The following is a 14,608-nucleotide window of genomic DNA, read 5'->3' as shown; positions in this document are numbered from 1 at the left end:
GGGTTCTGGACCACGTTCTGCACAGGATTTACTTAAAAAGATCTATTCATATTTTTTAAATGAATAATGAATAATTTTAATACATTCCTTGATGAAATATATTAAAATTTGTAAAATTTTATTAATTCAAAAAATATGAATAATTTAAATATATTTCCTTGATGAAATATATTAAAATTATTCATATTTTTTAAAAATTAATAATTAATAATTTTATATATTTAATCAAGGAATCCGTCTTAATAAAATGCAGTCCATATTCTTGGTGCTGAAGCGGCCAGGCGCGCTCACTGCCTGATCCGGGGACGCGCACAGCGTCACCTGCTGCTGCGCGGTTTCCCGGCGCAGCCAGTCGGTCGTCTGTGCGCGTCCTCGTGAAAGAGTGTATTCCGAGGTGTTCATCATCTCGATCATTCTGATCTTTTTAAACCCTTAACATGGATTGTTCCGAAGAGCTGCAGTCACTTTCGGATGAAACTGGCACTCCGGTGGAGTTGAAGAAGGGAATGTCAATCTTTTTAGACGTGAGTAGCTGCATCTTAATATTTATGTGATGAATAGAGAAGTGATGGCACCCTGGGTGGTTAGGGTCAATGCTGGCATTTATATTATTTATAGCAGAAAAACTATTATTTATTGAAAAATATATTAGGAATTAATACATTAGTGAATGCAAATATTTATTTTATTATGGACTTTCCTCAAAGGGTCGAATAAATTCCTAATTATGAATTTATGGAGAATATTTCAGAATAAATAAATTAATGAGTATATGAAAAAATTAATAAATAAGCAACATTTCATTATTATTTTTTTTTATTCTTTTTTTTTGGGCAATATGATTTTTTTTAAAGCCAAAGAATAAATATTTGACCAATTTGCCTTATTTTAAACATTATACAAGATGTTTTCATGCACATGACATGTATTCACAGCAGGTGTAACACTTCATGTGAGATTTGTAATATTTTTTTTGCACGCCACTCTCATCTCTTATTTGCTTCCATCTCTTATGTAAGGAATTGATAAACAGCTGGACTAAAAAAAAGAAGCTATATTTGTTTAGCAATCGATTTACATGTGCATTTGGGCATTTGGTAGACACTCTCATCCGGATGACGGCTTACAAAAGTGAGCTGAAGTCTTCATCAGTAAAATTTGTCCTTAGGTCATCGATCAGATTTGTGGTTAAAATGCAGTTGGGATGAAACCGAGCACCTTTATAGAATGAATTAAGCTCCTCCTACATATATTTATTGAAACACGACTTTTTCACAGCATATATGATTCCCCAAACTGTTATGACATAGTCGGAGGCACACAATTGTACAAGACATCTAGAAGACCCAAACCCCTGTAGCTCAATGAATCCAGAGTTTACATCATTTGGTGTGAAAGATGTTGAGTGGTCTGACATAGTGCTCTACAGCCCTTTTGAACACCTTTGAGATGAACTGGAATGCTGTGTGCACCCAGGCCTCCTCACCTCACTTATGAGCAAAACAGCACACTCCAAAATCCAGTGGAGCATCTTTCCAGAAGAGTAGAGGTGATTAAAGGAGCAATGGGGATTAAATGTGGAATGAGATGTTCAGATTTTAGATACTTTATGATCCAGTCTCCAAATACTTTCTATCTATCAATCTATCTGTCTGTCTGTCTGTCTGTCTGTATGTCTGTCTGTCTGTATGTCTGTCTGTCTGTCAATCAAAAAATATTATAAAATGTAAAAATAAACAAATAAATAAAAAACAAATGTTTTTTTTTCTTTCTTTTTTTATATTTAGGTCCAAATATCTTTTGGATGATCTGCATTCATTTATTTCACACGTTCAATTCAGAAATTTTCATTTTATTTCCTCAGAACACACTTATTATTTCATAGAAAACCTGCATCCAAATACTGATTTCTCAGCTTTTTAGCTTCTTCCTCATTCTTAACAACTGGAAAAAACACAAACTATCTACAAAAAAAGAAAAAAAAAAAGCAACAATTAAAACTCTTGTTTAATCCCCACTCACACAGAGATCACCAGCTGGGGAAGATATACGGATCTAAACAGAAGCCTTTTTTTTTTCTTCAGAAAGCTGGCATAATAAGAGCTGTAGACAGATGTCAGAGTTAAATTGTTTGAGAATGAAATGACACCACAGCTACTGAAACCCAACCCCATTCTGCTTTCCGTTTTTTTTTTTTTTAATCTATCCTGATACCCTACTTCTGAATGGAGGACTTATCAATTAGAGCCAGTTTTTGCTGCTAAGGCCGGCTCTACATGAACAGTCTAAAGAAACATGAGATTACTGTGGGTGGTAAACACGGACCATGAAAATAGCTTCGGATCGCAATTAATACCATTTTGAATTCAAGTCTCCATGAGTTCTCTTATTTGAGTCTGTTTCCTCTCTTGGTTTCTTCCTCATGAAGTCTCAGGGAGAATTTCTTCTACAATCATCTCATTGGGAATAAATTCATAAATGAATCTTGAATTGGTAAATCTGTAAAACTAGTTTAGGACAATGTCCATGGTTAAAAGCGCTATCCAAATCAAGTGCATAATAAACTTTAAAGAACATAAACGAATTTCATGAACAGAAATAAATGTAATTGACATGCCTGCCAATCTTGCTGAAACAAGTGTGGAGAAATTATTAGCCCTGAGCATCAGCGGGTTTCTGCCAAGATCACAGCTTACGAATGATTTTTTTTAAGTGAATATAAATGGTTTACCTTTAACAACAATGGCATATGCCATCTTCTGGTTCTTTTGTTCTGGGAAATATAGCAAAATTGTCATTATATTTGGTCTAGACCATGTACTAAAATTTTTTTTTTTTGCATTTTATTTATTTTTGCTTGCAAATGCATAGCCTAAGGAAGAGATTAGTAATATGTTGTCCCTTTCTGAAAGTACATTATGGATTAATTTTTCAAAATATTCAGTACTGTTGTTGGCTTTTATACTGAAAAATCACAAACACAATGTTTTCTTGCTTGAACATACAGTAAACCTGTAATGTAAATGTATCACATACAGGTACAGTGCCTGTCAAAAGAATCAGCTAGTCTTTTATAATTGTTGAGACACATGCTAGTTCCTTATGTTTCTATGTAACAAGAGTAAGAAAAAATAAAATAAAAATAACTTACGCAAATTGAACAGTAAATAAATTAAAGAAAGTGGACAGATGAGTCCAAATTTTTCTTTTTCTTTGGCTTCTGAATGAGAACAGTAAAGAAGATGATAGCAGACCGCCTCACCCTCAGAGTCAAACATGGAGGTGGCAGCTTAATGGTTTGGGGTTGTTTTAGAGCAGGAAAGGTTGAAAACTTATTCCAGGTGAAAGAAACCATGGCATCCATTCCGTACTGTAACACCATGCAATTCCATCTGGACTGCGGCTCATTATAACCGACTTCACTATACAGGACAATGAGCAGAAGCGTACTTTCGAGCTCTGTAAGCATTATTTAGAGAGCAAACAATCTTCTGGAGTGTTATTTATCATGGAATGGCCTGCCCAGTCACCGCACCAAAATCTCTAGAAAACTCTAATTACTGAAGAACACCTTTAGCAAGTTTTAAAAGAGGTATGGCAAAATATTTCAGCTGAATTTTTGGAGAACTGTCCAGGTGCTGAAAGTGTGTAAGGCTGTTATTCATGCTAAAGGAGGATTTTTCAGTGGAAATCCTGGTCAAATCCTGTTTTGTTGTATAGTAACAAAAGAAATGTGCACGTGTCTCTTAAAAACCATAATAGATTTCCACTCTCCAGATAGTGAGATAAAGCATTAATAATAAAAAAGCAGGAAAATATAGATGTAAATCTAAACAGTCTATTATCCAAGATGACACAAAATGAGCTCTAACCCGTCTCCTGCAAATGATACAAAAGTTCTCTCAACAAAAAATGGAAAGCACTAACGTTGAGTTGAAACAGTGGCCTGAAAACTAGAGATAATTTTTTCTTCTCTCAGAAAACAACTAACAACTGTAGCACACTTTTGGCATTCTGACAACGATATAGACGATAATATGAATATTAAAAGTGTGAGTACTCTCGCTGCGAAATAAAACTCTAATCATTAGAGTGGTACCGAGCTGTGAGAACCACATGTTCTTCTGAATCTGTGCACATCCTAACTTTCCCTTATTAACACCAGACACTGAAAACCCAGGAGCATCCTGGCACAAAGTGAGCATCGCATCGCATTGCCCTAATCACAGATACTTATTTTACCACACTGGGGTTTGGATGTAACAAGGCCTAATTGTGTCTCAATTTTTCCTTTTCTTTCCCCAGAATAAATACATTTTACTGTGAATTTCTGCTCTCTTACCATGTCATATGCTCCTTTTCAGATCCTGAGAAGAGCAGATAAAAATGGTGAGACTTAAGTCTTTTTTTTTCCCCCAGTCTTCCCAGAACTCTGATATGTTCCTGTGTCACTGTATGACATTTTCCTATTACGTGTCCACCAAACTGTGTGTGTGTATGTAAATGTGTGTGTGAATGTGTGTATGTGAATGCGATGCATGCGGATTGACTGCCTCCAATTAACACTGTCCTCTTTCAATGCTGTTACACGGTTGCCATGGAAACACTCCAGACCCTCCACACCGCATTTAATATCAGTCAATATTTCAGACGGAGAATTTGGCAAGAAACGAACGCCATTGTGTTCTGAACAATCTCACCGATCGCTTAAATGTCGCTGTCCACGACTGGTGGCGATTTTGAGGAATAAGAGAGAGATTTTTATCACGTTGAAACGAATACAGTTTGACAGGACAGAAAGGTGAACCAGCATGGAGATGGTGAGATGGTTTTGCGAGGAGATGCTTATTTGGAAATTTCGCAAGGACTCTCCAGAGTAAGGGCTCTGTAAAAGTCTTTGTCTCATTTTACTGAGCACTCAAGGTCTCAAGGGCCCAGCAGTGGCAGCTTGCTTTTCCTGGGATTTGAACTCACAACCTTCTGGTTAGAAGTCCAACATCCTAACCACTGAGCTACCACCTCCCTGTAACAATAAATTTACAAGAAGTTTCTTGTAAGTTAACAAGTAAGTACTTTATTTATCTACATATACACACTATCACTTTCAAAACAGTCCCCTTGCACAGCAATACAGAATCCCAGTGTTCTTACCACATCTGGAATGTGTCCTGAAAGTCTTCTTTTCAAAGCGTGTCAAGCAACTTCTGGACCTCCGCAATGGTGTGAAAACGACGACCTTTGACCTGAATCTTCATCTTCAGGAAGAGGGTGAAGTCCGCAGTAGACAAATCTAGCGATGAGGGTGGGAGCGAAATTGAGTTGTTGTTTCCTGCGAGAAACTCGTGTGAAGAGAGTTCGGTGACAGAACAGCACCAGCTGAACAGCTCCCGATGTACACAGGACGATGTCTTTTGGCACACTGACTTATGAAGGTCGGTGCTCCCTGTGACTGTGCGTGCAGCCTTGTGCTGCCATCTGTTGGCATGTTACAAAACTAGTCTCGAAACTTTTTGATATTGCATGGTGTCGCAAAATTGTGATGTTGGACTTCGGATCAGAAGAGTTCAAATCCGACCACCACTAAGCTGCAACTGATGGGCCCTTAAGCAAGGCCCTTAAACCTCAACTGCACAGTTGTATGAATGAGATACATAAATAAGCTCTGAATAAGGGCATGTATGAAAACATTATAGGGAGAGAAATCATGTGCAAGGGATAAAGGAGAATAGAGACTCTTGCATTATTTTTGGACAAACTATGGCTGGATGAATAATTAATGCCCACTTTACTAATTACCCACTAAAGCTAGTAATCACACTATTAATAACTGGGTATGTGTTTTTCCTCAAAACATTTGAAGTTAAAGCCCGTGTATTACATGTCCTGCAGGATAACACGCCGATGACTTCCCAGTCCTTCAATTTAAAGTGCTCCGCCTCCTGTCTTGCTCTCCACCGCTCGTCTTTTACATCCTTTTGTCCATTTCTTTTTTTTTAATGAGTGGTTATGGTCCATATAGCCTGTTGCGATTTCTATTTTTAAGCGCATGCTTCCATGACTCACCGCTGGCCTTATGTTATGTCACCATTCGCAGACGTATCTCGAGACACCGAGTCAACACAAACCTCATGCTGTTGCTTTTCATTAGAACAAGACATCTTTGTGTTTACACTGCACATATTGTATGTACTAATGACTAAATAAAATGCATGTTTTGAACTCTTTATAAAACAGATGGCATGTTCAGATGTTTGAATACAGTGTTTATTGGTTTTAGATGACGGGAAGCTGTCTTTTGAAGAGTTTAAGGCTTATTTCTCAGACGGAGTTCTGTCAGGAGATGAACTAAAGGAGCTTTTCCACAAGATTGATACGCATAATACAGAGTAAGTATAAATATATATATATATATATATATATATATATATATATATATATATATATATATATATATATATATATATTTCAAGCTCTGTTGTCAGCCTCCTGTCTTCTAGCAAATGTCATAAACAGAGACACTTCTATGAACAATATTCACAGTCTATGAGGGCATTTTTCGCTCTGAAACACCATGGACTTGCTCCGAGACATGGTCACGTTATCATCTCTGATTGTTTCTGTCTGTGTGTATGCATGGGGTTTAACTCGAAGCTAGGAAGAAAAAATATTGCCATTTTTGTCCAACGGCAATGTCTTCAGCACAACAAAAAAAGGTCAAAGGGTCTTTGGCTTTAAATTCCTTTAAATTAGCTAAAAAGCTAACACTTTTTTGAAATTAAGTTTCAGTTCATAATTCAGTTCAGAAAATGGAAAAGGAAATAAAGAGATTGTTTTTTAGTAACCCGAGTCTGCATTGTGCACGTATCAGAATTTGAAACGACGCCAGCATTGGATCACTGTCTTCGCTTATGCTTGTTAATATATGTTGATCTGGCTTACAAACCCCATGCGATTGAAATTCTCATCATTGACATCGTCATGGTTTCCATAGCAGCGTCTCCCCAGACTGATTTGCAGGTACTTTGTAGCAGGGGTTAGATGGGAAAAGCGCCTCATCACAAATGCGGTAGGAAGATTTATTTTTGACGTGGTACAAAATAAAAAGAAATCAATAAAAACATAAAGGTGCACATTTAAAAAGATATATAGTACTACATGAGGTGAGGAATGAAAGAAATTGCTTAATGGAAAAAAAAATCGAACAAAATGAATCCATACCATTTTCTTTGGTAAATTCTTGGTCCCGAATCTCCACTTGAGACCCCACGAAAGTGGGTGCAAGTGCAGATAAGAGCAGGCACATGATGTACATAGTCCAGAGGGGGCAAATCCAGAAAAAACCAAAGGGCAAATAGCCCAGCAACAGGAAATCCGAAACATGATTTAAACAAATTGGTACGTTTAAGTCACTGAGAGCAATAACTTGCAGAAGATATTGTGTATATGACATCTGTGAGTTGACATCTGTGTCAGCCATATTGGGGGACCATGGTGGATGCTGGGACCTGACAATTAGTAAAATATGACTCCAGTAAAAGTAAAAATTGTCACGAGACTCTTTACTTAATCAACTCAGTTGATGCGAAAAGACTCGAATGTGACTCTCAGCACACTGATATATTAATAGAATGATATTAGAGTCAAACACTGATTAATATCAACTACAATGATCATGAGCTCAACTGCTTCCAAAAAAATGGGTTGTGGCAAGTTCGAGTCAGGAGTTTTTTCCATCATTTACTCCTCTCTAATGTTCTGCTTGCTGTTGAAGTGATGTTGTATGTTGGTGATCAGTAGATACACCAAGCGTCAATCAAAACAGAGAGCTCGCTCGACCCTGGCGGCTCGTCTTTAAATTGTAGTGAAGTTAAAGTAAAAGTCTCTCCGAATGGAAATACTTCAATACAGTACAGATGCTACTTAAGTACAGTAATAAAATTTGTTTACTTCGTTACTGTCCATCACCACCTGACAGCCACAGTGAACCCTGGACATTCAGTATATACAACCAGTCCACCCACCGTCCTGTTTTTGGAAGGCAGGAGGCAACCAGAGAACGCAGGAAGGAAAAACATGCGGGATTCTGCATTGACAGCAAAAGTAGTGTATTCTTCGATTCTTTCATGCTGTTGTATAGAATATAACAGAATGACAGTAGAATCCCAAAGGACTTGACCTAAACTCGAGCTCAGGATTAAAACCGGATCCCAGGTAAAGCAGCAGGTTGTGTTTTTACCTCACAGCTTCAGTGTGGTCGAATGATCAATTGTTTTCTATGGGAAATAATCAGATTTTTTTTTTCAGCAATGTGGACACAGAAGAACTATGCGGTAAGCATCATATGACCAGTATTTCTAACACGGTATTATAACTTGAGCTGAAAATTTCAGCAGATTTTTACATATCGTCTTGTCTTGTTCTTAGAATACTTCTCTCAGCATCTTGGAGAATATGAAAATGTCCTGGGCGCTTTAGAAGACCTGAACGTCTCTATATTGAAGGCTATGGACAAAACCAAAAAAGTAGGTGATTATCTGTATTTTTTTCCCACCCATCACTTGTCCACGCTATATGGATGAACGTTTGTGGAGACCTAAACATCCCATTCCATCATTAAGTCCCATTTTTAGTCTTATAATTACCTAACACTTCTGAGAAGATTTTCCTACTTTCTGGTAAGAGTTTGAGGAAGAAACACATGGCTGGAAAAATCAGGTGTCCCAATACTTTTTTGTCTATATAGTGTGTGCTCAAGTTTTGCAATTTTCTAGTATTAATAAGAGGTTTGCATCCTGTAACAGAGGCTTTATAATTTTACTGTCACGGTCCCTGGATTTTACAAAGACTCCTGTAATTTGACAACACGTCAAACCCTGTATGCTGTTTGAAAGATTCTTCTTCATAATCCTGTGGGTATTATTTATATCTTCTGCACCACTTGTTTTTCTACAAAAAAACAACAGCAACAACACATCTGTATTGATGCTGGATCATTTTTAGGATAAAAGGAACAACATAGAAAGCGAGGAACGAAAACCTGGAACCCAAATTGTCGCAATTCAAGACTTTTTCAAGCGCTTTTGGTTATAAATGCCATCGTTTTCTTTGAATGTTCTAAACGGTTCAATTCAATTCAATTTTCGTTACCACAAAATCAACTTTATTCAATTCAATTCAATTCATTTTTATTTGTAGAGCGCTTTTAACAATAAACATTGTCTCAAAGCAGCTTTACACAGATAATGTGGTGATGAAAACATAAATATGTTCTTTGTAAGTATGTTTGTCCCTGATGAGCAACTGTGGCAAGGAAAAACTCCCCGAGATGGCATAAGGAAGAAACCTTGAGAGGAACCAGACTCAAGAGGGAACCCATCCTCATCTGGGTTGCACCAAATGTCCATTTGAAGCAGATATACAATGTTGTGGGGTACAGTGATGATGATCAGAAGCAAACTGCACTCCCGAGTCAGTGCTGCAGACCACCGACACCAACTACAGTCCAATCCGTTCTCAAAGCACCCGTTCTACTCCGGAATTACATGGAACCACCCAAGGTGTTGATGAGAGACCGTCCGAGCTGCACAGAAGTGTGAAGATCCAAGGAGGGAGAGGGGCAGGAACACTGGTCACTGGAGCCTCAGGAGCATGTTTAACTCGACTGAAAGAGAGAGAGAGAGAGAGAGAGAGAGAGAGAGAGAGGGTGACAGGAAGAGAAGGATATGGATTATTAAGTGTCCCTATTGGTGTATGAAAGTTAATGTCACTGTGCAGTTTGGACTCCGGCAAGACTCGCTATGGCAGCATAACTAAAAGGGAGAACCAGAAGGTAACACAGACATGAGGGATCTCTGGGATAAGAGGCGACCCACCACACCACCGTCAACAAACCTGAGTGAGCGTGTGAATGTGAGGGGCGACAGCATACAAATATACCAGTTCACCAAACACTCTATATCCATGTTCCTCCAGATCTGTGCCTTTACCTAAGAAAATCTACTGATAAAAGGCTTGACTAAATAAATAAGTTTTCAACCTCAACTTGAACACTGAGACTGTGTCCGAGTCCCGAACACTGATTGGAAGGCTGTTCCATAACTGTGGGGCTTTATAAGAGAAAGATCTGCCCCCTGCTGTAGTCTTCATTATTTGAGGAACCAACAGATAGCCAGCACCTTTTGATCTAAGTAGGCGTGGAGGATCATACTGGTACAGAAGTTCACTCAGATACTGCGGTGCGAGATCATTAAGTGCCTTATACGTCAGTAGTAATATTTTATAATCAATGCGAGATTTGATTGGGAGCCAGTGTAGACTAATTAAAACAGGGGTGATGTGGTCGTATTTCCTAGATCTAGTGAGGACCCTTGCTGCTGCATTCTGGACTAACTGAAGCTTATTTATGCACTTACTCGCACACCCAGACAGTAAAGCGTTACAGTAGTCTAATCTAGAAGTAACAAAAGCATGAACTAGTTTTTCTGCATCCTGTAACGACATCATATTTCTAATCTTAGCAATATTTCTAAGGTGAAAGAAGGCGATTCTGGTGATATTATTCACGTGAGACTCAAAGGAAAGACTCGGGTCAATAGTCACACCAAGGTCTTTGACAGCCGTACATGCTGAAACAGAAACACCATCTAGAGATGCTACGTAATCGGAAAGTTTATTTCTAGCTGCATGTGGTCCTAGTAAAAGTACTTCCGTCTTATCTGAGTTGAGCAGAAGAAAGTTATTAAGCATCCACTGTCTAATGTCCTTTACACACTTCTCAACATTGTTAAGCTGATCTAGCTCATCTGGCTTTGCTGAAATATACAGCTGTGTGTCATCAGCATAGCAATGGAAGCGAATCCCATGTTTATGAATGATTTCACCAAGAGGCAGCATATATAAAGAGAAAAGCAGTGGGCCTAAGACAGATCCTTGAGGAACACCAAACTTTACCTCATAGAGCGTGGAGAACTCACCATTTACATCCACAAACTGATAGCGATCAGTCAAATAAGACCTGAGCCAAGAGAGAGCTGTTCCCTTTATTCCTACAACATTCTCAAGTCTAGCAAGCAGTATAGTGTGACTTTACAGAACTTTACAGAAATATCATATAGTAAGAAAGTAAAATTTTAATTCATACTAGTTTATATACGTTTATCCTGAATGATTATTCCAGGGGTGATGGCGGTGAGGAAAACCTCCCTGAGATGATATGAAGAAGAAACATTGAAAGGAACCAGATTCCAATTAGAACCCATTGTAATTTGGATCAGACAGATCAGAAATAATGATTATAAAGCAACAAATTTCATACCTGTGTCCTAAATGGTTAAAGAGCACAATTGTGTAACTGGAAAATTCATTATAGTTTTATTATCTGTAATAATTGAAATCCAAAGCAATCTGCATGTTTTCTTTAACGGTCAGACAGGCAGCAGTGGTACAAAAAAAATAAATAAAATAAATAAAATAAATAATAATAATAACAATGATATTAAATAATTAAAAAAGCAATTGAAGACATTTGTAACACTTTTTTTATTTTGCATGAAAATTTTTTTTTTTATATATATTTCATTTCTGTTTTTATTTACTTTTTCTCTATATAATTTCTGGAATAATAAATAATAATACTTATATATTAGATATAAAAACAATACATTATTATTTACATTAGTATTTTTTATATTATCAAAGTGATATTTAAATATTAGTTTGCATAAACAATAATAATAATAATAATAATAATAATAATAATAATAATAAAAGCAATAACAACATTAATAATAATAATAATAATAATAATAATAATAATAATAATAATGGAATGGAAACCCCTGGGAATACGAGGTGCTGTAAGTTTTTATTATTATTATTATTTTGTTGTTGTTGTTGTTGTTGTTGTTGTTGTTGATGCTGTCAGTATTTTCTCTCTGACAGTTCCATAGCTCTGGAAGAGACAATGTAGATGATCACTGAAATATTGCAGAACACTCTAGGCTTTCCTTGTGAATGGTATATTGAGAATGAAGCTTTCTAAGACTATAAAAAAAAAAACTCTAAAAAAGCCAGCAGCTTGATACTGTCACACATTCTTCGCTGTTCCATCACACACACATGACAGAAGCTCTGCGAATCTACTGGAGTCATGGCAGCATGAATTCCTTGTCCCTTCTCATAACATGATTCTTATATCATTTTGGAATCCACCTGCACCTATTTTATTCAGGATTACCTTTACAGCCTTCAAGGTCAGAACGATTGACTTGAAATGTGCAGAAGATTTAGTATTCTGAACATTAAGACAAAGGTGTGAGAGCATATGGTGGTGTAATTATGCAGTGCAACCTGCCAGCAATTGGCGCCTCTAATTGGACAATTTGCAGTGTATGGGAAATAAACTCGCCTCCTTTGAATTCCCTTCGGAAATGTTCTGGGTTTACAGGCGGTCTTCAAAGACGTTATTATAACGTACGGAAATAGCACAGCTGTGTCAGCGGGTCACTGCAAACATCTGTCCACAGCACTGATTGGCCTATCAGCAAACATTCGGTCAAATGATCCTCTCCCTTTTCCTTTCTTGACATGTATTTGCATGTTCTTCTGTGCATCTTCATTACCAAAACCGTCCTTAGCCAATCGAGTAGTTTCGAGCAGTACTCCGGGATACTATAATCATCTTAAAGACACTTCCTTCAATTACGGCCCAAGATAACAGGATTCCTAAAGGTTCCTCTGGCAAAACCAACCTGACATTTTATTGTGGCTCAAATTTTATGCGTTAGAAGCAGGAAAAATGGGCAACCGTAAGGATTTGAGCGAGTTTGACAAATTGTGACGTCTAGACGTCTGGGTCAGAGCATCTCCAAAATTGCAGCTCTTGTGGGATGTTCCTGGTCCGCAGTGGTCAGTATCTATCAAAAGTGCTCCAAGGAAGGAACAGTGGTGAACCGGCGACAGGGTCGTGGGTGGCCGAAGGCTCAATGATGCACGTGGGGAGCAAAGGCTGGTCCATGTGGTCCGGTCTAACGGACAAGCTCCTGTAGCTCAAACTGCTGAAGAAGTTCATGCTGTTGCAGGTGGTCATAATGCTATGTCTGATCGGTGTAAACCCTTTTAAATATGGATGATCTGTATCTTAATATCTTAAGCATATAGAAAACAAGTAGTTTTATTTGCTGCCAGGAAGAATTTACAAAGTACATTGAGATACAGTAGATACAAAAAACTGCTATATGTTTTTTTCAAACATTCTTTGGATAATTTGGGGCTTTTTAGCTTTAAGGATGGATTTACAGGTGTTTTTTGAACATTCCATTCAACAATTAGTCCACATTTGCTGTTACAATAACCTCCAATCTTCTGGCAAGATGTTCCACAAGCCCTTGCTCAAGGTCCCAACAGTGGCAGCTTGGTGGTGCTGGGATTTAAACTCATGAGCTTTTGTTTAGAATTCAAACATCTTAACCACTGAGCTAACTCCTTCCTGATGTAGGTGAGGTGTGGGGGCCTCAGGTGCAGTCAATATTCCAATTCATCCTAAAGGTGGATCTATAGGGTTGGAGCTCTATAGCAGGAGATCTAAAGCATTTAAAGCATATCTTCATGGAGCCGGTTTTGTGCACAGGGGCATTGGAAGAGGTTTGAATTCAAGTGAAGGATAAATTTCATGGCAAAAACATCCTATAAAATTGTGTACCTCAACTTTGTGGTAAGAGTTTGGGGAAGAACCACATATGGCTGAAAAAATTGGGTGTCCGAATACTTTTGCTCCTACCATGGTATCGTCATTTTTCATCCCAGAGGGAAAGACTCAAAGACTCACCCTAACAAGGACAACTAAATACTAATAGGTAGACTTTTTTTTACTTTTCCGTGAAAAGCCGCTGCAAAGCATGAAGGGTCGAGGCAATCAGGGATCGAAAGAAAAAAAATTGTTCATGAATAAGAATTAGTGTTGTAGAATAGAACAAAAAAAGATTGCGAGACTTGGAATCACAGCATGACGCAACCTAGGTGTGAACACGAATGTTGTGTTTAACCGGATAAGCAATTAGTAAAAAATCCTAAAAAAAAAAAAAAAGCAGCAAATACGAGATATCGGAATGCTTGGTTTCATACTCCAGTGACATGTTTGCGATGCGCCGTGAAAATCTAGTTAAGAGAACGAAAAAGAACGACTTCGAACCACAAGCAATATCCGGAATTCAATTATATCCAGAGGTACAGGAATTACAGACTGTTCAGGATTCTTGGGAAAAACATGCTGCTCAATAGACAAAACCGCTTGAGGGAGAAAAAAAATCTGTTTTGTCCTAATATGAGGTGTTTATGATGAAAAATGGGATTTTCATTGCCCCTTAGATAAGTCATAGCTCACATTATGTGTTGATAAAAAAAACGGGTTTTTGTGTCTCTCGTGAACGTGTATCGGGACGTCATGGGGATGTTTTTTCCCCTCGGTTAGCACAAGTTATTACTGGAGATCATTACGATGGTGTGTTGATTGAGTCCCGGCTCCGAGGGGAGGCTTTTAGGGGGGGAAAAAGATAGACAACAGCAATATTGCAGAAGGTGTTAGCGCAAACTAGCCATCACACATCAGGAT

General features: G+C 37.8%; 1 protein-coding gene across 1 annotated transcript in view; it reads left to right on the top strand.

The window, feature by feature from the left end:
- Positions 1-333: 333 nt before the first annotated feature.
- The window catches only part of necab1 (N-terminal EF-hand calcium binding protein 1), a 37,852-nt gene continuing 23,577 nt past the window's right edge, over positions 334-14,608 (top strand). The window contains exons 1-5 of the mRNA XM_046843722.1: positions 334-524; positions 4,365-4,389; positions 6,278-6,386; positions 8,305-8,330; positions 8,425-8,522. Of these exons, the coding sequence (XP_046699678.1) occupies positions 438-524; positions 4,365-4,389; positions 6,278-6,386; positions 8,305-8,330; positions 8,425-8,522 (345 nt within the window). The 5' untranslated portion in view covers positions 334-437. The remainder of the gene's footprint in view (positions 525-4,364; positions 4,390-6,277; positions 6,387-8,304; positions 8,331-8,424; positions 8,523-14,608) is intronic.

This window comes from Silurus meridionalis, chromosome 29 (assembly GCF_014805685.1).
Source record: "Silurus meridionalis isolate SWU-2019-XX chromosome 29, ASM1480568v1, whole genome shotgun sequence".
NCBI classification, from domain to species: Eukaryota; Metazoa; Chordata; class Actinopteri; order Siluriformes; family Siluridae; genus Silurus; species Silurus meridionalis.
This window is presented reverse-complemented; position numbering and strand designations above follow the sequence as displayed.